General features: G+C 34.7%; 1 protein-coding gene across 8 annotated transcripts in view; it reads left to right on the forward strand.

Annotated features, from left to right (window-relative positions):
- The window catches only part of CEP128 (centrosomal protein 128), a 144,170-nt gene that overhangs the window by 21,036 nt on the left and 98,785 nt on the right, over positions 1-24,349 (forward strand). For 7 of the 8 annotated variants that reach the window (XR_012650704.1, XM_075030041.1, XM_075030042.1 and 4 more), the window contains 5 exons: positions 5,924-6,040; positions 16,223-16,309; positions 17,780-17,854; positions 19,103-19,235; positions 20,945-21,105. Coding sequence is in view for 7 of the 8 variants with exons in the window: in XM_075030041.1 (XP_074886142.1) it covers positions 5,924-6,040; positions 16,223-16,309; positions 17,780-17,854; positions 19,103-19,235; positions 20,945-21,105 (573 nt within the window). In the remaining variant the exon portion in view is untranslated. The remainder of the gene's footprint in view (positions 1-5,923; positions 6,041-16,222; positions 16,310-17,779; positions 17,855-19,102; positions 19,236-20,944; positions 21,106-24,349) is intronic. The other variant, XM_075030044.1, reaches the window with a different exon arrangement.

The following is a 24,349-nucleotide window of genomic DNA, read 5'->3' on the forward strand; positions in this document are numbered from 1 at the left end:
CTTTGTGGAGCAAATAAGCAGACGTGTTCCAGAAGAAAAAACAAACCAGTTGTTCATTATAAACAAGTGTCCCGTGCATGGCTTTTAATCTGTGAAATACTCACCTTGTAACAACGACCAGAACAAACTTACATTTGGCATCCTTACGGGAGCAAAAAAGTTAAACCTCTTAGAATAATGTTTTGTTTCTAAAAGAAAATTGCACAAAAATAATGACACTTCTTAGGAAAGTGTTGGGGAATGAAGACAGTAGAATATTTCCAGACAATGTGGAAGTGATGTGAATACACTACAGTAATGACTTCAAATAAATCCATTAAAAGGTACGGGGGAGGTCAAAAGATAGCTGATATAGTGACACAAAGTAAAAAGGAGTCCTTCCAAAAGTTATAGCCAAATGAGAGAAGTAGAAAGGTTAGATAAACTTCAACAGTTAAATATAAAAATGCAGTAAGGCAAGTTTTAAAAAAAAGTTGACAAAAGGTTGCAAAGTTATATGCACTGATAAACCCTGTTTAATGCCATAGTATCACTAGGTAAAAAGATGATCAAACTAGAAAGAATGTTCAGGGGAGGTAACATTTGTGGAGAGGATGGGAGAAAGAACGTATTAGGTTTTTTGCATCTGTCTTGACCAAGGAGTCTGTTGGCAGGTTCAGACATAGAGATGCATCAGAAGATTGGCCTCAGATTTGGAGGGACCTGTGTTGGGACTTCAGCTATTCCATAGCGTAAATGACAAATAATTTGGAAAATGTAGTGATAAGCGACAGAGGTTGTGATAGTGTGAAGATACTAAATTTTCCAAAATAGAGAAGGTAAGTTTACTGCACTCCAGGAAGTCTTATTGCTAAACATTGCTAGGATATGAATGTGACATAGCAGTTTTTCCAGAGGATGTAGGAGAAGCCACAAGTGATGGTATTTGGTTCTTTTGTGCTGTTGCAAGGTGCAACATAATAAAGCCTAATCTGCTATGGACTTGCATGCTCTCTGCCTTCTTTCCCAGTCTCCTCCCTTACCACTTGAACGCTTTTGTGTTTGTGTCACCCTACAAAAACTTCTATTGTATTCTGGTTATCTAAATCCTTGTACAAGAACTTTCATGTTCTTCCCGTATTATGCCTCCTCACCATGATACACCTCCAAAGTCGCATGACACTTTGCATCATTCTGACTTCACTGCTAACTTTATTTTCTTCCAGCATAATTTTTTTTTTAGAATGTGTCCTGGTTTCAGCTGGGATAGAGTTAATTGTCTTCCTAGTAGCTGGTATAGTGCTGTGTTTTTGAGTTAGGTATGAGAAGAATGTTAAGTGAAGTTTTCAGTTGTTGCTAAGTAATGTTTAGTCTAAAGTCAAGGATTTTTCAGCTTCTCATGCCCAGCCAGCGAGAAAGCTGGAGGGGCACAAGAAGTTGGGAGGGGACACAGCCAGGGCACCTGACCCAAACTGGCCAAAGGGGTATTCCATACCATGTGATGTCACATCTGGTATATAAACTGGGGGGAGTGGGGGTGGGGGGATCGCTGCTCGGGGACTAACTGGGTGTCAATCGGTGGGTGGTGAACAATCGCACTGTGCATCATTTGTATATTCCAATCCTTTCATTATTACTGTTGTCATTTTATTATCATTATCATTATTAGTTTCTTCTTTTCTGTTCTATTAAACCGTTCTTATCTCAACCCACGATTTTTACTTCTTTTCCCGATTTTCTCCCCCATCCGACTGGGTGGTGGGGGAAGTGAGTGAGCGGCTGCGTGGTGCTTAGTTGCTGGTTGGGGTTAAACCACAACAGAGTGCTAAATAAGCTAATACTTAATTTCAGACTAAATGCATGTACTTTGCTGACAGCCAAAACAAAGGAATAAAGGCTGAGTTCTCCATGTTTACCTAAATGGGGTATTTATGACATCACCTCTGTCTAGAATCTTATTTTCTTGAAACCCCTCACAAAGCCTAAATATGTTTGACAGCTCTGTACCCCTGAATATTTGACTCTATTGGCCAATTTCAGCTGAGTTTTGGGGATGCTAAAGAATGAGGACCACAAATGAGAGACCATAATCTCCTAAGTATTGTTCTTTATAAAGTAGGCTAAAAGTAGTGTTTATGAGGCTGCCTTTGTTTAATCTTCTTTTTCAGGATTAGTGCTAATTTAATGTTTCATAGAAAGCATTTGTCTACCAGAAAATACTTCTCCTTCTGAAGAAATGTTAACCAATGTGGTACCTATTCCTTTATCCTAAACCAACTTTCTTTAACTAATAGTCAACTGTTCTGTATGCCAAGCTCTATCTTACCAAAAAAAGTCAACAAAAATTTGATGGAAAAAATGATTGCTTTAACGAGTCAATTTGCTCATAGTCTAAGATTTGTTCTTTACTTACTATGTTTTTTGTTATTTCATACATATGTGGAATAGATTGTGAGGTTGCAAATTTTTTATTTATGAAATGACATTACATGCAGAAAAAACTTAAGTCTTTGGAGGAAGTGAGAGTTGGGCAAATATTCAAACATGTTCTATGCAAATCCTCTTAAAAAACGAAAAGTTGACAACAAAGTTTAGGAAGTATGGCAATATATCTATTTGGCTGAATTAGAAGCTCTGCATTTACTTCAGACACAAAGAGAAAGAACACAGAAAGTGGGAGCTAAATTAGATTAATAAGAACAGTCATAAAAAAATAGTGCAAATATATGAGAGTGGAAAGGCCATGGTGGTACATGATAGGCTGCACCAACAGAGAGCCATCAAGAACAATGATGATTCACTTGTAAATACATCACCATTTCACAGGGAGACCAAAGCATTTGGACTGTTCCTTGCAAAAGAGGGGAAACTACTGACACAGTGTGTCAAGAAAGTTGATTCCTGTTTAACCTCTTTTTAACATTGATATTTGCCAACAAGTTAAGCTGTAAGCCGGTGATCAGCAATGGGGTGTAAGACCTCAGCTTAAAATACTGGGGGGGAAAGGAAGGCATGTCAAATATTTTGAAATAACTTGGTGCACATTAGCTAAGAAACTTTAATAACCGTCTGAAGTGATCTTAAAACCACTAAAGGCTGTTTTGGAGTATTCATGGACAACTGTGTGGGTGAGTTAGAAAAAGTGTTCTTGGAATATTGAAAAAGGGCAAATCTTGAAAAAGGAGATAATAGACTGATTATTTTTCCAGAACTTGATTTGTAAACATCCAAGAACAAACAAGAAACTTAAGTAGCAGACAACACAGATTTGTCATGAAAAATTACACTTGTATATCATAGAAGGAATTTAAAAGGATGAAGCAGTAGTTTTCTATATCTTAATGCAATTTTTAAAATTTTTTTTAGACAGATTTTCATATACTTTTCTAATAAGCTTTTCAGTAAAATATGGTAAAACTGAATGTAGTCTAGAATAAACACACAACTGTCCAGATACCTGTGTAGCTAGTAAACTGTTCACTGTTAAAATTAGAGGAGTTAGTGAAGTGAATTTTATGTGTTGGTATTCTTGATCTGGTTTTCTCTGAAGTTTTTTTAATAGTCTAGATGATGCGATATAGAGATGCTTGTTATGTTTGCAGATGGACTTCAGGTATGTTGGCAAACAGAACTGGAATCCAGTATCCAGTCTTGGATGTGGCTTAGAGTATAGAACACAGTTAATAGGTGTAAAATTCATTCAGCAAGGAAGACTAAAATTGTACTTTAGGAAAAACAGGTCATTTTAGAGGCAATGGAATAAATTGTCTAGGGAGGCTGTAAAAGTTTAATGTGAATGTTTTTGAGCAGGTTAGATAGACTTGCAGAAAAATGACATAGATATAAAGGTCATGTGTTTAGCCGGGCAGTAAGTTTGCTAGCCCTTGAAGTCCCTTCTAGCCTCCTCTTTCTGTGCTCGGTGCACAGAGAATATGAGCTAATGATATGCTATATATACTAACTATAGTTTCTTGCTAGAAGTTTTTTTCCCAATGAGTAGCATCAAAATGTTTGGTGGTTTGTTTTGGTTCGTTGTTTGTTTTGTTTTTTTTTTAAAGAGGATTATGTCTGTAACTCTGAAATTTCTGTGTACTTGACAAATACAATGAATGCATCTTTTTCAGTACCTTATTAGAAATAAAACAGTTTTATTCTGAAGGGAGCTGAAAGAGTTCAGAGGCAAGGCAAATCACTTGATATCTTGTAGTTACTAAGAAGTTACTTTCTTACTCATTCTCGTTTTCTTCTTGTCTTCTTTGGGGGTGATGTGACTTTTGGATCTTTTGTCAAGCCTAAATTAGACATCTTCTTTCTTAATAGCTTTAGTGTTCTCTTGCTTAATTTCACTTGAAAAGATGTGTGAGAGAGCTGAGAAAGCTTCTGCCTTCAGAAACCTGTCACCAAGATTTTTTTTAAATGTAAAAACATGACTTTGTTTCATTTGTGTACTGCAGATATATCTGGAGAAAAGGGTGACAGCTATTTCCCAGTTTTCAGCAAAGATGTAACAAGTTAATGACAAAGTGTTATTTTCTGTTTCTGCTACATAGTATTGTTGTTTCTGTTAGCTGGAGTATTTTGTGAATTATTAGACCTAACACTAAGTAGTAGCTGTCAAAACAAATAGAAATCTTGTGGTGTGGTCCTTATTTTTTATATATTAGATTTTAGTAAGTAATTATTCTGGATTATGACTGCAGAGCTTTCATAACTTACACGAAAGAGCGTGGTTTGATGCAGTACATTTTTTTTCAGCGTATTCTGATGGTTTTAAGAGAAAATACAGAATTCCAGATTGTAAGCTGACTATTCATCTGGCTGTGCAAGCAAGAAATGTTTTCAAACTGATGGGTTCTGTTGTAAATAAAAAAAAAAGACTGTTTAATTCTTTAAACCTGATGTCCTCATGAAGGCCAGAATATAAATATAAACTTAATTACATTTTTGTTGCTACGCAATTGTGTTGCTCATGTTAAAATTTTCTATCCACGCATATGCCTAGAGCTGGTAGAAATGTGCTTAATGATGAAAGTACAGATGAAAACTTGTTCCCCTCCCCATGCATCAGAAACTAGTAGTTGAATGGTGTTTTAAGAGGTTCTCTTTTTATCTAAATACCATTTGGTAAGAGATGTATTGCTTTCTAGTGATTGTTTAAAAAAATTAGTTTTAAGGTAGGGAGGAAATGATATATAAATATTTTCCTTGCTAATCTTCACTTTAACAGTATAAATTTAATTTGCTGTCCACAAGAGGGTGCTGTCTGCTAGCAGCTTGAAATGCAAAAATAAAGTTCTGGTATCGTAGTTTAAGGTTGAATTATTGTGTTTATAATCAAAATTGCTTTAACAAATACCTAGTGTTATTTGTATTGGTTTGTACATGGATCCACAAAATATTGGGAAAAAGGTCTTAAAGTGATGTAATTATTTTGTGCTATTACAGTCATTCTCATGTACTTAGCTCTTGTTTACTACTTTTCACTCACAGATTTTAGAGTATGAAAGAGGCAAACATTGGTCTGTTTTACAGGCTGGAGATGTGAAAGAAATGACTCTCCAGAGGTTAATCAGGCCTGTGGCAGAGAAGCTGAGATTTTTGTATTGCAGCTTCGGGTTAGGCTGCACCAAGCTTGATATTGAGATATTTAGCACTTGAGTAGAACCGCCACTGTAGAGAAAAATATGCATGTACCTGAAGGTTATTGCTAGCAAGATAGCAGGTCAGTTCCCTGCATGAGTACTTCTGGAGTACACGCTGCTATAACTCTAGTTATTTTCTATACCATTCTAAATCTTATTTAATAAAATAAAAGTTGTGTTCATCTTCTTTCTGCCCCGTGGTCTATTTACCTTTTTTTGCCATTGTTATCTTAATATGTGGTAAAACATGCACTGATTTCCTGCAGCGTTTGTGGTTTGTTTTTGTTTTTTTCCTTTTGAAGGTATCAGAACGGGTAGAGAGAAGACTTCAGGAGATAGAACAAGAAATGCGTGCTGAAAGACAGCTTGTAGAAAGACACCAGGACCAGCTGGGACATATGTCTTTTCAATTACAAGAGGTATGGAAATGAAAACTTCCTGTGTATTCAGGATTAAGTTAGGAACATGTTGGTTTTGTGAACCTGTACCTGTCAAACTGACAAAAGTGCTCATATCTTTGGCACATTCTTTTAGCTGTATCAGTCCAGCTCCGCTTGTTTTGGTGACCAGATAATAACAAGTACAGTCTCTGTTCTTCATGATACTGTCTTGTCTATGTTTAAACTTTTTTGGTAATTGGCACAAACATTCTTTGAAAGAATCCATCCCCTGTGCCCTCCCTCAAACCCCAAACAAACAAAAGCAAGTCATTAACTGGGTTGTCTGAATTGAAACATTTTGTTTTCGAAAATGTAAATTTTGCTTGCAGTGAGCAGTGTATTTTTAATTTATTTCAACAAGCAATCAAATGCACTGTAGTGGCCAGAGAGATTTTCATTACTATTCAAACAGTTTCATTCAACAGTATCTGATGAAGTATAAAATGTTGTGTAGGAGACAAATACAAACGTTTATATTATGAATTAAAATTCAAGACAGCCTGTAGCTTTTTTCCTGCTTGTTTTAGGAAATGTATGAAAAATACATCTCTGGTTGATTTTACTGCTATTTGGAAAATCTGTGTCTTAACATAGTGTAACTTTTTATTTCACTCCCCTTAAGATATGATTTGCAATGTTATTTCTAACTATGCAATAGAATATTATAGTTGAGAAGAAACGTGCAATTCCTTGTTTTTAACTTTTAATGTTAGCGACAGTATATGTGCCTTTTGGAAGGCAGTTGGTTTATACTATGCAGTGATATTGAGGAACCTTAATTTAGATTGACGCTTTGTATTTCATGTAAGGCTAGAAACTCTTCAAAGAGGTCATATTTAAGAAGATAAGATGCTGTTTTGATATAGATAAAAATTAGTATTTATCAAAATACTTGTAGTGCTTCTGCTAGTATTTCAGAAAGAGTTACTGGTTCATTTTTCCCCCCTATTGAGTCCTAGTGGGTGAAAAGAACTAGAGTGCTTTATTACAGTTTTCATTGCTCTTTAATATGCCTACGTCCATTTCTACATTCTTTGGTTGTGCCTTCAGTCTGGTAGAGGAACGCTTAATGAAATGAGATGGTGTCATCTGATAGTGCTATCTGCAGATTGGAACAATCTTTTTTTATCCTTTTAAAGGGAAAATGACTTGTAAAGATACATTGACACTGACATGGTTTCCTTAGAAGGAAAACTTGAATTCAAGTGAATGAATTCAAATGTATTTCAAAGACTTTCATATGATTGGCTATGTGATCATTAGCCCTCAGGCTGGATACCTTTTTTCCTAGTAGCTCATCTTTTGAATTTCATGCAAAACTACTATTAAATACTAAAGTACCTCCCCAACCTTCCATTCCCCTAAGCTGTTCAGCTGTAGATGAAGACATTTTAATCCTTTCTCCTGCAAATTCTATCTTGCTCTGTGAATATTTTTGTAAACAATTTTTCTTGAGGAGACCCTTTCTATTTAAAAGATTTTTTGACACAACTGTTAAAGACTTCAGTATGTAGTCCTCATTCTCAGTTTACAGGAAAGCTCAACACCTTTTAGTCTGCTTGGTAAACTTTTACTATGAGGAATTTGCCCAAGCTGAGATTCAGAGCCAATCCTGACTGGAACAGGCTTATTCCATATGCCATACATTCATAGATGTTGCTACTTGAAGGAGAATCACGTTCTTGATGATTATCTTCACTCTCTCAAGCAGGGGCTCATATCTCCAAATTGTCCTTCTGGGTGGCTGATTTCAATCATGACTCTGGATTTCCTGGACTGGACTCTTGTCACTGTATTTAGAAATCCCAATAAAACATAGATTACCCCTGTTGCATGAATTGTGGATTTTTCAGGGACTTCGACCTCTAACATGCTAAACAGAACCTGGTGGTGTAGAAGGGAGCTTCTTTCAATAGGTGTTAGGTAATCTTTCTTTGACAGATTATAGAGGAATATGGAGACAGTATTGCCCTTGAAACACAGACTTCCATTACGCTCCCGGTAGCAACAAACAGTATGTCCTCTTCCTGCTACTTCTTGTCTCACAGCTGTCTTAACAGCTTGGAGAACATCTTCGTGACAGAGTTGCAACTTCCTACGTGCCAGGTATCTTTAGACTTCAGTATTGCTAAGGTCCTTAGATCTCTGACCCTTATCACAAGCTTCCATCCAGCTGTCCCATCTTCCTTCCCCATTGAACATTCATGTTAATTTGTCCTCCTCTAGGTAGAAAATGGTCTCACTTCTGGATGGTGTTTGTATTTATCATGGATGGTTCAACATCTCTTGATGCTCTCACATTGGCAGATTGGACCACCTTGCATCCTACTTTTTGAAAAATGCTTGGTTTTGAGAGCAAAATAATCTGGATCCTGTGCATGCTGCCTCTCTGTGTACTATTGTCCTGAGAGGTTGCTGTGTGGAAAAGCTTTGTGAAGAAAATTACTTTGTTATGGAGTATAAATTTTAGAAGAAATAGGAATATAAGAATATCTAAGGAGGCAAAAAGTTTAGAACTGATCTAATCTCAAATTAAAAAAAAACAGGAAAAAATGCCAGAGCCAAAACAGTCTGAGGATTAGGTGTAGCAGATTTGAGTTTTTGAGCTTCTGTTTTTTGTTTTCAAATTTTTTTTCTTTATATATGTGCTGTTACAGATTAATAGATTCACTATGGCAAACCAAATAGAATAAATAATGTAATTTATGATCATGAAGTGTTTAAGATTTATGAATATGAGTAGTTTAAAAAGGTTGTTATTTCAACAATATGTTTTCAAGCTGAGTAGTAGGTGGCTTCTTGTTGATTTGTTCATTACTTGCATGAGTGTAATTGTTTGATGTATTTTGCTAAGGTATTTTTTATTTTTCTATACTATAGACAAATTTGGCTTTAAAGATTTCTGAGCAAAGTTGTTAGAAAAACTCAATAGTTTACACTATTTTTTATGATTTTTAAAAATATATGCTATATTTTATGTAGGCAATTTCAGCAAAGCCTACAAGGTAATTATTTAAAAGAAGATAAATAAAATAATAAAATTCGTGCTAAGAATCATTGGATTTTGTGTAAAATATCTGATGTCATTTAACTTTTTTCTTACTGGTAATCCATCGCTTGGTGGTAGCATTTGCCATAAAGATTGCTTGATAGGTGAGAGAATTTTCAAGAACAGAGATTCTCAGAGACTCCAGTGTGGAAGCTTACTTTTCTTCACTGCCTTAAAGTTGAAGTGTGACTATATTGTACCTTAAGAACAGCAACTTCTTAACACAATATATGACATCACTGGTTTTCTTCCTTATTGTGAAATATATTCTTTCATGCTGCTTTGATACTCAGCTATTGCAGATTCTCTGCAAGACTGCAAGAGTGTCATTAGTGCACTCCTTTTATCTCTCATGGGATATACAGAATGATGCTGAGGACTGGCTACTGAAAAAGGTAGATCTTTCATTCAGTACATACATACCAGTGTGTACTCACTCAAAGATTCTTAGGGGACGTTGTAGATGAAAATACTCTTAATGAACACAGTCAGCATAGGGAGAGGCTAGTTGCCTTTTTCTGCAACTTGGCTTTTTAATCAGCTGTTCCTCTTGTGGTGGCTTATATTTGGCCAGGAGTATCCGAAGAAGCAGGCAAGCTGCTTTCCAGTAGATGAGATGTCCTTCACTGGTGAATCATGAACACATTCAGGGGTGAACCTGAGCCAGTAAACTCTAATAAATATCTATGCTGGTTCTCTGCAAGAAGGCTTGGAGATGACGGTAGCAATTTAGGTTTCATTTTTCCAATTTTCTTTTAATGACACTTGTCTGCAATAATAATACTAACCTGGATAGTGATGGTCTTGGAATTTTTTGGTCCCTACTCCATTTGGAGTGGAGTGCTTGGATTCACCCATGTAAATATGGATATGGACAGTCCCTTAAGAACAGAATGCTGGTTATCACTAACCTGAATTTCTTTGAGAAATGATAGCCGTTTGCCCTGTTGCCCATCATCTTCTGTTGCCCATCATCTTCTGTTGCCCATCATCTTCTGTTGCCCATCATCTTCTGTTGCCCATCATCTTCTGTTGCCCATCATCTTCTGTTGCCCATCATCTTCTGTTGCCCATCATCTTCTGTTGCCCATCATCTTCTGTTGCCCATCATCTTCTGTTGCCCATCATCTTCTGTTGCCCATCATCTTCTGTTGCCCATCATCTTCTGTTGCCCATCATCTTCTGTTGCCCATCATCTTCTGTTGCCCATCATCTTCTGTTGCCCCTTTTTTTTAATAACTCTGTGATTGAGGACTGTGAGGACATGGTCCTCCATTTATACAAATACAACATGTTGGAGAGAGAAGGGTAGATGTGTTTCCTACAGATACTGATTAGGAGAAAGCTTTCCATCTGAGAGCTTGAGGTGCGCGTGGACAGTATGTACTGAGGGATGTATCCAGAAGTAGTCTTTGTAACATATAAATGTTCCTAGGGCATGGTGTGTATCTCTGTAGCTTAAGTTGCTGTATGTTAGAATATATTTGAATTGCTTTGTGTACTTTTGCATACCCTAGTAAGAATAAAGGAAATAAATATTTTACTGCAATTATTATTTGGATGAAGGGTGTTTCTACATAATTTTTAAGAGGAGCTTTTTACTTTGTTATTCTGTTTCTTCTCCTTTGTAATTTGAATTATGAGTGAGATGGACTCTTAGCTCTGTCAGTGGTCTCAGTCTTGTGGCGATCATTGTGTGGATGTAATAGTCTATTAAAGTCCTTTTCTGTCCTCTTTTATTTCTCCAAGATGCTTCCCAAGTAACATTACTGGATGAGAGGGTAGTAGGGTTTGGACTGAGTTCTGAAATCCTGTCATTTAATACGGTCTGAATGATTTACAAAGAAATGCTATTTATAGTATTTGTGGCTATTTAATGAGACGATTGTTTCATTAGTTTGCCTGTTATACATTTCAAACCAAATAAAATCAAATTTGACTTGGATTTGATCAGTCGATGCCTTAATTAAGAAATTTTGTGAAGTTTAAATGTTAATAGTTATTAATTTTAAGGAAAGTGCAGTGCCTGTAACTGACCACTACTTGTCAGTATTTTACCATCTTAAAAGAATCATCTTCCTAAATCTCAGTTATTAAATTATATATTTTCAGGGCCTAATTGAACACGATACATTTGTTTCAGTCTTTCTCTTGTCTGTCTTGTCTTTCTGTCTGTCTTTTGTATGATGTGCAAACTTTTTATTTGTATTGCACTACTATTATAGACTGATTGTTAACCAAGATGATATCTAGTTGTATACTGACCATAAAGAAAGCTTGTAATATAAAATTTTGCATCTTTAACATGTACATTTGTGTTATTATTTTGAATCTGTATTCTGTATGTGCTGCGTGTGGGTGGATAAAAATTATTTTCTCTACATTTTTATGTATTTTTTAACTTAGTGTGTATTGGTGTGTTTAAACACTATCTGTTTAAACAGCAATTACTGCAAATTAGAAAATTGCAATTAGCAAACAAATTCATGCAAATCATACATCTTCATGTTCTTCTATATTCTGATACAAACATGTTTCTGATTAGAAAGGAGAACAAATATACTCATCTTCCCAGTGCTACTGGCACGTATATATGGGTTGCTTTAATAAAATACATTTGTTGTGTAAACTAAAACTATTTTGAGATTCTTCAGTGCTTTATTTTGAACATGAATATGCACATACCTTGTACTGTTTGTTTGCATTTATGCATCCATTTTCTAAAACAAGATCAAGTATCATTCTTAAAAATGGGCTTTAAACAGTTTTTATACACAGTGGATGTCCTGGATGGCTTTACTAATTCCTGTGCTTGGATTTTGGTGAAATGAGTCCGTGTGTTCATGCTTTGCATGCTTTAGATGAACAGAATCATCTTTATAGAACATTTTGAAACCACTGACTGTGGTAAGGCAATGACTACAGTTATGTCTTCAGCTAATAACTTGGATAGGCCAGGAAGCATTTTTTCCTTTTTCTTTGTGCAGCTGGATACCTAGATTCTGTTTGCCTCCCACTGCACATACTGTGAAGTGCAAGAGTCTGGTGGTCTTTCAACAGAGAGTGGGGTAGACTGCTGGTCAAAAGCATTATTGAAAATTCTTTTTTTGCATGTCTTTATCTCTGATCTTTTTAGACAAACATAAACTCAATCTGTGCTCTGAACCATCTGAATGTTTTAATGCATCGTGGATACTTGCTCCTTGGCTCTGTGGTATGCCACCTGTGGATAATGGTTTCTGTTTTGATTGTAGTTTGAATCTGACTCTGTCTTGGAACATGAGCAAGTCTCATATATATCTGTCACTGAAATATCTAGGCTGTCTGTCTTAAATGCCTGGCTGGTGTGTCTAGGTAGCATACATGGACCCATGCTAGCTGCTAATGTAGCAAGTTAGGGAAAGAATTTTCATTCAGATTAGGATGTGGTACATTTTTGCCTTAAAGTATGGCATGAGGCTGGTCTGCTTGTGTATTTCTGCTAGTATGAATATAATTCACTGATCAGTCTCACCTTGAAAGAGCAAATTTCAGTTTGTGGTCTGTGCATTACTTTCAAATAAACTGGTTTTATTTAAAAAAACAAAACCAAACAAAACCCAAACACCAAGCCCTAAGGAAGGTTAGTGGGCTTAAATTGCAGTAAAAGTTATGATTTGCTATTAGAAGATTTTCATAAGTTGGAAAGGTTGAGAACTGTTGTTACAGAGGCCTCCACATAGTTTTGCCCATATATAATAAAAAATATCTGTCTAGCAGTGAGTAAATTATTTTATCTATTTGAAGTTCTGGGGTTTGATATACTATATATAGATAAGGTATGTTGAGCTGGGGTGTACCAGGTATGTTAGTATTCTAATACTGTCTTATGCTAGTGAGCTCTTCAAAAAGACCTGTAAGAATTGCTCTACTGGTTCCAATCCAAAGTTCATCTAGCCTGTCAGGGACAAAAGCCTGTTTCTGACTGCCTAGGCAGGCAGTGTAACCTTTTGTTACCAGCTTGTCCATCCTGAAACCATTCTGTGAAGACATCTTTACATGGAAGTTCTCTGTTTCCTTGTGGCCTCCTCCATGTCTGCCCCCTCCAAGGCCTCATCAACCTTCTTGACAGCCTCCTCCTGGCCATCCTGGACATAAATGCTTTCATGAGGAGGATCTCAGTGGGGAAATCCTAATGACTGTAGGCCTGTTCCCATACCTTGGTGCTTCAGCATTGCCAGGCAGAGCTCTCCTGGGCAGCATCTGCCTGCTGCTTGTGAGCCATCAGGGAGGAGCGTGCGTTGGAACTGTTGTTCTCAGCATCCGCTTCCTAGTTCCTATTTTTGACATTTTACTCCCCCAACTGCTTCTTTGGAGACAACAAATGAAATCAAAGAATCAGTTGAATCTTTATATGGTTGGGTTTTTTTTTCTTTAACTCTTCCTTTCTCAAGAGAAACCTTACATAGAAAAGCCTTTAGTGGAGAAAAAACAAGAGTGGAACAAACCAATGAGAGACAATTATTTAAAAAGGAGTACAAGAAGGAGGAAAAACATAGAATTAACTTCTACCTATGCAGTTTCTGAAATGTCAGCAACAGCTGATGTTTGTCTGGCTGTGGATGACCAGATGTTTCCATTTCTTAATGATATTTTGATTGGTTAACTGATTGCCTACAGCACTTACTGGAAAAATGCATGTTTCACAGTTGAAGCAGTGCACATGTTTAATTTATTGTAACATCACATTCTTTTTGTAGTAATTTAACTCTGAGATTAAATATATAGATGTGAACTGTTTTTTTCTTAAAAATGAAATAGTTATGGGCTATTTTTACAATATACAGAAAATAAAACTGAACGTAATATTTGTAGTATCAGTGATAGGAAAGACTGCCTTTTTGTTTGAAGTTGTTGCTATTTAATAGCCTAAATAACATTCAGTGACCCTGATAAGTTGAAATGGCATATTAATTTCTGTAGTTTCTTCTGGGAATTAGGATGTACTACTGATGCAGAGACATACTTTTTGCCTTTGGTAGGGAAATCTTTGAAAATTTTCCTAGTATTTCTAATTCCAGCTCAGCTTTAATATTTTCCTTATGATACTGGCATCTCTAGCAAAATCTGCACATGAAAACATGCATTTTTGGTCCTATATTAGTTATTAATTTACTGCCAAAAATAAGGTTGGCATACAGTTGACTGTATATAACAGAGCTTCTAATTTTGCTAGTAAAAATGAAGCTCAATTTCAGTTAGTACACATCATATATCCGTAGCAGACTGTTCTGAACTGGTACTTCCCGCTATTAAAAAAATCCCAAACTTGTGCAATAATGGCATTAACTGAAGTGATGATCTTTGACTTTTGTTCAGGTAGCTTTTTGGGAGTTCTCCCTAGAGTCTTTTTGAGTAAAACGGGAGTGAGTCAGATCTGTGTGCAGTGTTGAGTTTTATAGTTGACTGGAATGATAGATTTGAATCTGTACTGAATACTTAGAGAAATATCTTAAATGTGTTACAGTCTTACAGTAACTGATTATGAATCAGTAAGATTAAAAGTGTAATTCTTTATGCAGCATAATATTTTCAGTGGCATAGTTATGATAAATATCTTCCACAATCTCAGTTTTCAGTGTAAACTGTTCAAGCAGGAGAGTAGTCCAAACTATACTGAAACCTTATGTTTCCTTAGGTGAGGATATAAGACTGAGATAAGTAGATAAATCCATTTATTTTCTCCACAAAGCTACTTTTAAAAGCAAAACTTCTAAAGCTGAATGCCTGGCTTCACTGAGGTTGATTAATATCTTGCCTTCTGTTTTCATACAGTGAAATCATTCCCCAGTATAGAGTGCAGAGCAAATGTTCAAAAACTGAATTAAATTGCACTAATTATAGGGGCAAATTTCAGGGGTATTTGTTTAAGGAGATATTCCTTTAAAATGTAACATAAAAATGCTGCTCAGGAAGAACAGACTGGGAAAAAGACATTTCTTTCTGGGCAGGCTATGTGTTTCTGTTGTTCTGTTGTAGTTTTAGCGAGTAATGGTGGAAGGAATAGATGTACTTATGTTTCATGATATTGGATGAAAGTAAAAGGTGCATGCTAAGGTCTCTAATTGATTTGTGGCTAGTGTGAAAACTGCTTGGTCATGTTGTGCAGCAAAGAAGCAAGACTTATTAACAGTTACTCAAATTCACAGCAAATTCTGTCAGTATGACTAGTGATCTCTCTCAGCTGGTGTTTCTCAGTGATATTTAAGATGAGCCAGTGACATTGTTATGGCTTGAGATATCCGAACTTAGGTTGTGTATGTTGCAAATTGTACGTGTCATTAATGTCTGTGATGTCTAATGCATTCCTTTGCCAGCGATTGGCTGTGTTCTGCAAATAGTGTTGGTTTGCAGAGGGAAAAGATCTTGAAAATGATATTCAAGGCAATTTTATTTTTGTAAGATGCTTTAGAAAATGTACACAAGTGTTTTTAGATACTTCAGTTTGGGGGGGGACAGGACAGGAAAGGTCCCCATGGATTCCCCCGCACCCCCCCCAAAGTAGGGCACATCAATGTCAGATACTTTTGATCAGGAGAGTTTAAGTTGATTCTGTCTTAATATTGCAATTCTAAGCATCTGTCCAGATTTAAATAAAAATAACCTTTTCCTTTTTGGCTTCCAACACAACCTTATGGTAGTGTTTTCCTTAGTACAGTGCATTGTATTTCATATCATGCATATTTCATTTTAGAGAATATATTCTTTTCACCTGATATGTTCATAGCTTATCTATAGGGGATCTCTTGAGCCTCTTAGACCTTCATCTCAAAGTGTTTGGGGTCAGCCTTGAGCATGTGGAGCTCTATACATTGGAAGGATGTTAGTGCTAGTTTGACTTTGTATTTGGCGCTGTTCTGTGCATGGGTATGTTTATATATGCATGGACTTATATTTATTTTTTCATAACAATATACATTGGCTCCATATGGAAATATTAGACATAGACGGAAAGCATTTGTCTAGGTCTTCTTTCTTAAATATATCAGAGATTCTTTCATTATAACAGACTTACAAAGAAGACTTCTGTAACTTTTATAATGAAGTTCACAATATATTTTTCCCCTCTAAAGGCTTTAAGGAAGCAAGGTGCTAAAGCAGATGAAACAGAAGAACTCATGAAAAATAAACTTGTGAGATATGAAAGTGAAAAGAACCAAGTAAGACTTAATTTTCTCCTTTGTTTGGTTTTAAATAAGTTATAGTGTCATATATTACAGTATATGCTTCCTTTTTCAGAGAAACCAACAGGATAAAATTTTCTTTAGTCTTTAAGATAACAAGGGATTTTTTTGCATCAGAGGCACTGTGAATATAGCTATGCTGAACTTCTGTCTTTCCTTCAAAGCTCTTTAGTTATAGTGTGTTACTTCTAATGATTCTTCCATCCTGCCAGGCAGACAAGTTTATAACTTGGGGATTATCCTTGATTTCTTTCTCTGATTTGTCTCTGAATTTACACATAGTCTGCTGTTGCTTATTTGCAGCAGCTCAAAGATGCAGCTTTTCTTCATCCCTGCACCTAATGCATGCTAGTTATTTTGCACCATGGTTATTACTAATTACTCTTACTGAACTATCTGTTGCCATATTGCTCTCTTTGTGTTCATAGAAAACAAGATTTCTTATATTTCTGTTCTGGCTGGATGCTAGGGCCATTTTTTTCTAGCTTTTTCCCTCTTACATTGAGTTTAGCCTTTTTGTCAATACTTTCAAAGTTATAACCCTTTATGCTAAACCATCTATGTAGTGGTTTATCTTGTTACTGTCTCCATTCCATTAATGCTGGTCCTGTTTACTTTGCCCATTTGCTAGCATCTCAACATCCTCTTTGAGATTGTTATCTCTGCAACAATTTCTGCTGTTGAAAACTATATTTATCTCCATGTGGATCTTTGTGATCTTTGAACTATTTATGGTAGAAGTCAGACAATATTTTGTAGCTTTTGTTTTCTGTTTTCTTTTCTAAATGGTCATCAGTGTGCTGACTATTTCTGATTAAACATTTTAAGATTCTGTTAATATAATATTTTTAGGAAAAATTCTAACTGTATGGAATTCTGGGCACTTCAGTTTTTCAGTCATCTTGTTTCTGGAATCATTCAAGTACATCTTGTGCAACACAGAAAAAACACTGACTTTACCAATTACCAGTTCTACCAATGCATGTCATCTTTAACACTTCTATGAATAAACTGTGTAGCAAAGGTGACTTCAAATGTTAAGTCATTGTTAATTTTAATTGTTTTAAATCCAGGGACAATGTTTTTGAAGCTTTTAAAAAAAAGTTTATCTTCCTTTCTTTTACTTTTAACCCAGTAAAATTTTGCTTTTCTGTTTTTTCATTTTGGATTATATATACCACTTTGTATCTTCATGTGATATAGAATATTGTACAAAAATTATAGACTGTAAGTTAAATTCTCTTTATGTAATTTAAACAAATATAGCAGGGATTTAGTACAAATAAAAGTTTGCTTCAAAATTTTGGACAAATAAAAATATTGTGTCTATTATACTTCATTTTAAAGAGATGCTTATATCTATTAATTTGTGCCAAAATTAAATAGTCAAAATACACTTTTGTACTATGATTGCTTTTCTTTTTTCATCAACTTCTGTAATGAAAGCTTGAGCAGGAATTGGAGCAGTCCCAGAAAAAGCTGAATGAATCTGAAGGCAGTAGAGAAGCTCTTTTGCATCAGGTAACTGCTTTGATGTGGTTAAAATCCTAAAGTTTTCATATTAGGCTGTGTCTGAGTCTTTTTGCTTAATCTTGCTATCTTATACTCTGATGACATTGTTTTGGGAAGGGAAAAAGGAGTTGCAGAAAGACAGGTTTAAGAGTCTAAAATATGTGGACTGAGCTCTCATACTTTTTCTGTTTTCTGAACTTCTATGTATACATGTTAATATATGATGATTATAGTAGTCGTAGTAGTTATGGTACTTTTTAAGTACATAAACACATTATTTGTAACTGCCCTTCATAGTATTCTTTAGAACAACTTCTGTATTGGTAATTATGTTATGCAAAGCACATGCTATAGTTGGTGAATTCAGATAAACCAGTGCTCTAGAAGTGTTTGCTGTATTGTATACTAACGTGATAAAAATATATAAAAACCAAACACCTGAAAGAAGTGTGCTCTAAACAATACCTATTGATGCACATATGATTAAATCTAGAAGTTGCAGGAACCTGGATTATACCTTTAGAAAAGTGTCGTTTTTCCTAAACATTTTTAATCCTTCCTTCTTTCAGAGGAGCTGGGGAAAAAGATTGAAATAAATAAGGAGGGGGCAATTGGCATACTTATCTGTTAGCATTAGTTGTTTGACTTGTGTATCTAGCAGAAGTTTGAGTTGGCTTTATTACTGTTTTGAATTTAACGCACTGTGCATAGAATATAGTACTATATCACATATGGGTAATATGAGTTTGAGCTATATTCCTTCAATTCAATTTTAGCATGTCATATCTTCTTTATTTTCCTGTACACAATGTCATCTTTGTAAGTGCTAGACTGTATATGATAGAAAGGAAAAATGTAAAAAGCCCCTATGTTTCTTAAGAATAAACACATTGTATTTTTAATGAGTAGAATTTAAATAAAATATATTGCCTATTTAATTTGTATAGATGTTTTCACTAGCAATGTAAAAAGACAATTGCAACATATAAAATGGTAGCATTTTGTTTGGTCTAGAGAAATTAATCCTCATCTGTGGTCAACATAAATGTTTGCTTTAATTTTGAATAATCAGTTTGTGGCCTATAATTAGGAAGTAGTCTGTCTTTTTGTTTACAATCTGCATTACTCTTGAGATTTATTTATAAATGTTGATTATGTATAGTCTTTTTTGGTTTTTGTAGTGTTTAATAAAAGTGTGCTATTTACTCTTTTATTCTGTTTTTCATTAAACATTTGATACTTGTACATGCATTTTAGATTGAGGATCTTCGTTCCCAACTTTTGAGAGCAGAAGAAGACCGTGTAGAGTTGCAACATCAAATTTCACATGTTGCTATGCACCACCAGAGCTACCAGGATGTACAAGATGACGACAGGAGAATTAAAACAGGTAGGACTCTCATACTTTGCACTAGAGGCCTGCAAATTAGTTAGGTAGCCTGGACATTCTTTCTTTGAGTTGCATTCTAATTCTTCTACTGTTTCAACAAAAACATCTATTTAACTTGTCAGCTTTAAGTTGATAAGTACTGGCACCTGAATATTAACAAATAAATAGCAATGAGAGTTAAAATTTAGGATAAAATACCATAATTTGCATAGTTAAAACAAATTAAGATTATTAGAGAGAATTTCAGTGAAGTGGATAGTGTTTTTACAGAAGAAAAACATTTGAAATATTTTTAAGTAATAATTTTTCAGAAATGTTACATTTCAGTCCATTTTCAGTTTAAATCCTGCTGTCTTGAAAATCATAGCAAAAGTCATTTTCATAGCTGGTAAATAAGACTGATGAATTTCTGGTAGATTTTCTAAGGAGTAACAACATGTTCCAGAGAGGTTAAGAAAATTTTCCACTATGATGCAGTCAGGGCTTCTGTTTGCAGTATGTTAGAATTTTAGAGATGGAACAATGATATTTAGAAGAAAAATACTTTAAACAATTTCAAGATGTAATTGCATAGTAAATTATCACTTTAGCAAGGTCTTCACTACATTGTTAGTTATCTATTTGTATTTAAACTTTTCAAACATAATCAAAAAGGCATTAGAGAAAGTCTTTATCTTTCTCCTTTTTAACATAGAAATGTATTACTCAAGATAATAGAGGAATAGTGACTCCAAGTCCATTATCTCTGTGAATGACTTATTTTTATATTTTCATACTTCAGCTACTGAATTATCTTAGTTATTAAAATAGGACTCTGACTCCCTGTTTTACAAATCTTATACAGAGCACTGGAAAATGGCTAGATTTTGTACATGGCTTAGCTTCAGAAATGTAACATGAAATAGTAATTTTAGTAGTTTTTCTCCAGTCATGTTAATGTATCTGCTTAAAAGTGAATTTATTTGAAACAATATGCCTTTCATGTTACTGAAAGCATATTTTAATTTTTTCCATTTGTTTTATAATTGTAAATGAAAAACTGTTGTAAAAATATGAAGAAAATAAAAAAATGTACTGAAGGATTAAGATATACACATATATTTATATAATTTATGCAGTTGTGTTTCTCCGTACTGTGTTATTTCTGTTTCTTCAAAGATGCATGGGAAGAATACAAATGGAGATATTCTTTGCCTCTAGTAGTTGTTTATGACTAAAGACCTTTGAATTTCTAATTGAGGAAATTTGCAGTTTACACTTATCAAGAAATTCTATTGTGGTTGTAGGATTCAGACATAAAATTCACAGATAGAGTGACTTCCAAATCAGGAGATATTACTCTGGTGGGATTAAATCTTGGCCTTGGAGTTGTGGCCAAGTTTCATTTACACCAGAATTTCTCTGTTGTTTCTTCCATCCTCTTTTATTTTATTGGGTTCTGTTGTTTGGTGGTTTTTTTTGGTTTTGTTTTTTTTTAGGGGGTAGGAAAACCCCTATAAAATGACTGGCTAAACAGAAATACTGTCTCATTCAGTAAAAGGTTATGATATAGGTATAGCTATTTTTCACAGCTACACTGATCAAAATCAATAGTTGTAGAATAGTCTCAAGTAGAGAAGAAAATTGCCAAAAGATAAATAAGAAAAAAATAATTTACCACAAGTCGGTGTTTCTAGTGGGCCTATTGTTCTGTTCTCACCATTTTATAGTAGCTGAAAGATATGAGAGAGAGAAACAAGAACTGGAGAAACATATTTTGGAGCTTAAAGCAAAGCTGAATCATAATGCTGTAATGTCAGAGGTAGAAGATCTAAAGAGATGCATAGAGCGTAAGGACAAGGAGAAAGCACAGCTTGTAATGCACATACAGGTAAGTTGGGGTTTTTTGTTGTTTTGGTTGTTGGGGTTTTTTTTTAAATAATTTCCCATACGTTCAAGATAGGTGATATGCCAGATCAGAGAGTAACCTTTAAAACTAAGAGTAACTGACATGCTCTTCTTCGTTTATTCTATAAATAATTTTGAAAGGTGATACGAGTTTGTAGAGGTTTTTCTCTCCCATCTTGTTAATAAACCAAAAAAGGTATTTGTTATTACCCATGAATTCATATTTTGGATTACTTTTCTTTCCCATGTGCAAAGAAAAGGTGATCTGATTTTATCAGCAGTTGCCATTAATAATGGTTTCTGGAATTACTTTTATAAATTAGTATTTACTTCCTTATTCCCCATTCCATCATGCTTCAGAACTAAAGTTTAACTTTAAACAAACTGGGATACCTTGTTCTATGGGATAGTGCAGTAGAGTAACAAAAATAGATCATAACTGCTCTTTTTTTAGCAATTAGATGCAATATAATAATTATATTAATAAGTGTTAGTATTCTTATTTATGGTAAACACATACTATTTAAAGTGTTTCTCTGAAAAGAATAATAGCAGTCTCTGACACTGAAATTTTAGTTAGAAGACTTTTACCTTGAACATGAAATGAGCTATGAGGTAGTAGCCTTTTTATTTAAGACAGCACATTTCTGTATTTTTGGATCTCATCTAGATTCGTCATTGGTAGTAAGATCCCTGAACAGTGACTGTTTTCTACTGTCTTTCATGACTGTCAGGAGAAATGAGGATGTTTTCAAAACCCTATGTAGGATTTCAGTAGACAAGTACTTAACATTTGTTGTACTTGTATTGGGGCATTCAGTAAACCAGGGGTTTTGTATTTTGTGTTTATTTTTCTAATGAAGGTACTTTTCTTTGGAAATTCAAAAGTAGGAATTTTTTTTTTGTCTTTTCATAGATTTAGAGGACTACCCTGTTCAGTTTGCTTCTGCTGCTCTTTTCCCTTGTCAACTTATGTGCTCATTTCAAACTAATACATCAAATTACATTTGGAAAAAATTGAAGTCTCAAAATAAGTTCCTACATGCTTTATGAAAATTGGTCATTAAACTGCTTTAAAAAGCCCTTAGAGTGCTTCTGTAGAGGGTAAGGCAAGCAGAAATCTTTTCCTGATGCCCGTCAGCATTTGTGTTCTAGCTGGCCAGTACAACTCCAGACTAACCCAAACATGCTATTTGTTTTTTGTTTTGTGGGGCCTTAGAATTTCCAATTACTTTGGTGGCAGGAGTTAATGGGATAAAAACCCATAGAAAACCATTTTTTTAAAACTTCTGCTTGTAGTACATGCTTTTCTGAGGGTCAGAATGATGTTCTCATACTAATTTCCTGCTCTGTGAAAATACTGATGGAAGAGTGCTCAGTCAGGGTCATTGTCATTGCTCTGAATTAGAAATATTTGACTTCCCTGATTATCTCAACAGAAAATACTTTGTACTTCTTATCTGCTTCCCACTGCCATTCTCCTACAGAGGCAGTAACAGGAAAATAGCTAGTGTGTTTTTCTTTTAATGAGACATCAAGCAATGCAAGGATGTGAATTTCTAAACTTAGGTACTAACAAAGCATTTTGTCAAGCCTGTTCTAACAGCTGCTCCTATCAGATAGTCTGATTCCCAGTTGAAAGTGACCAGTCATGTTTGGGGGAGGATGTAACTGCACTTGCCTCTGTTGTACATGTGATATTAGAAATTTCTTTTGACTGATTTAAATGTCATTGTTTTCAACAATTTGAGTTGTGTGTTGTAGTTTTAGTCCCTGATAATTGCCATAAACTCACAATATGACGTAAAATGGAGAGGATGGAAAAAATTATAATCATATTCTTAAACTTATGTTTAAAAGTGAGTTCAATCTTAAATTCATTTTTAAATTTAATAGAGAAAATTTTGATTTCAGTAGTTGTAGTTTACCTGAGGATGCTTCTGTAAGATCTTGCAAATTTATGCAACTATCTTAAATTTATTTTTTTTCTGCATGGAACTATATAGATATGGGGCTGTTACAGCTGACTGTTATGACCTGACTCTTATGGCTAAGAAATAAACAAAGTACACAAATTACAAAGATGCAATACCCTAGTTTCTCCATAAGTGTTTTTAGACTCATGCTTGTAAAATTGTTTGATTTACTAATTCTTTCTCATTCTAATTAGGCCAAAGTAGTCTTATGGTATTGTCCGGTAGAGCGTAACAACAGACAGTCAGTTTGTTAAAATATTTCAAATTTTCTGCAGGAAAGTTATTGATTTGTTTATTTAAGATTAGAATTCTTCAGTAATACAAGTCTTTCAGTCTTATGAAGACAATCTTATCCTCATTAAAATTCATTTTATGGCTGCTTTCGTCCTTTAAAAATGAAGCTGTTAGCAAATTATTTTCATTATATGAGCCAATTAAGATATCTGAAAACGAGTAAGTAACACTTTTCTGAATTTAAAGAGAGATTATTTCAAAGTAAGAGAAATCAATACCTTTGCAGACCAGCCTGTATTGCCATGCCCATGAAGTTCAAATGCTGAAATAATGCTACAGATAGATTTAAAATGTACAGATGCTATTCACTTTGATCAAGTTTCTATCTAAAATCACATATCAACCTGGGGAAAAAAAAGGTATTTTATCTGTATCTTATATTTACATAAACCTTTACCTGTCAGAATGAGTAGCAGTTCAGGCTCTGGAAAAATATGGAGGAAGCATCACTTTAAGAAACTGATTTTGTGCATTATACCTTTTACTGAATTGAATACACTTCTTGACTGATTGAATGTATGCATCTTTGATTATTCAATTCACAGAATTTATGCTTCCATGAAAAATCTAAACCTTCTGGATTAATGTTTCTTGATGGTTAGATACAATATGATTGGCAAGAGATGCGGATCAGATTGTGATGAATAAATTAATATTATTTGAGGTCTGCATTCAGGAAAAATTAGAGAATTAATTAGGTGCATGATTTGGATAGCATTGTTGAAAACAGTATCAATGGCAAACAGTGTGATTACATAGCATAACAATCTGGTGACTGTGCCGCTGAGATACAGGGCAGAAAAAAGAGAGGAAGGAGAAAAATACAGGTGAAACTAGTATGGTGGGGTGAAATGTGGCTTTCTGTATTCTTATCGGTGTAGAATGTTTGCCCATAACTGTGAAATAAGGCATTAGTTCTGTAAATTGTAGCAAATGAGTGATCTTCAGTTACATTTT

Source organism: Buteo buteo, chromosome 6, assembly GCF_964188355.1.
Source record: "Buteo buteo chromosome 6, bButBut1.hap1.1, whole genome shotgun sequence".
Taxonomy (NCBI): domain Eukaryota; kingdom Metazoa; phylum Chordata; class Aves; order Accipitriformes; family Accipitridae; genus Buteo; species Buteo buteo.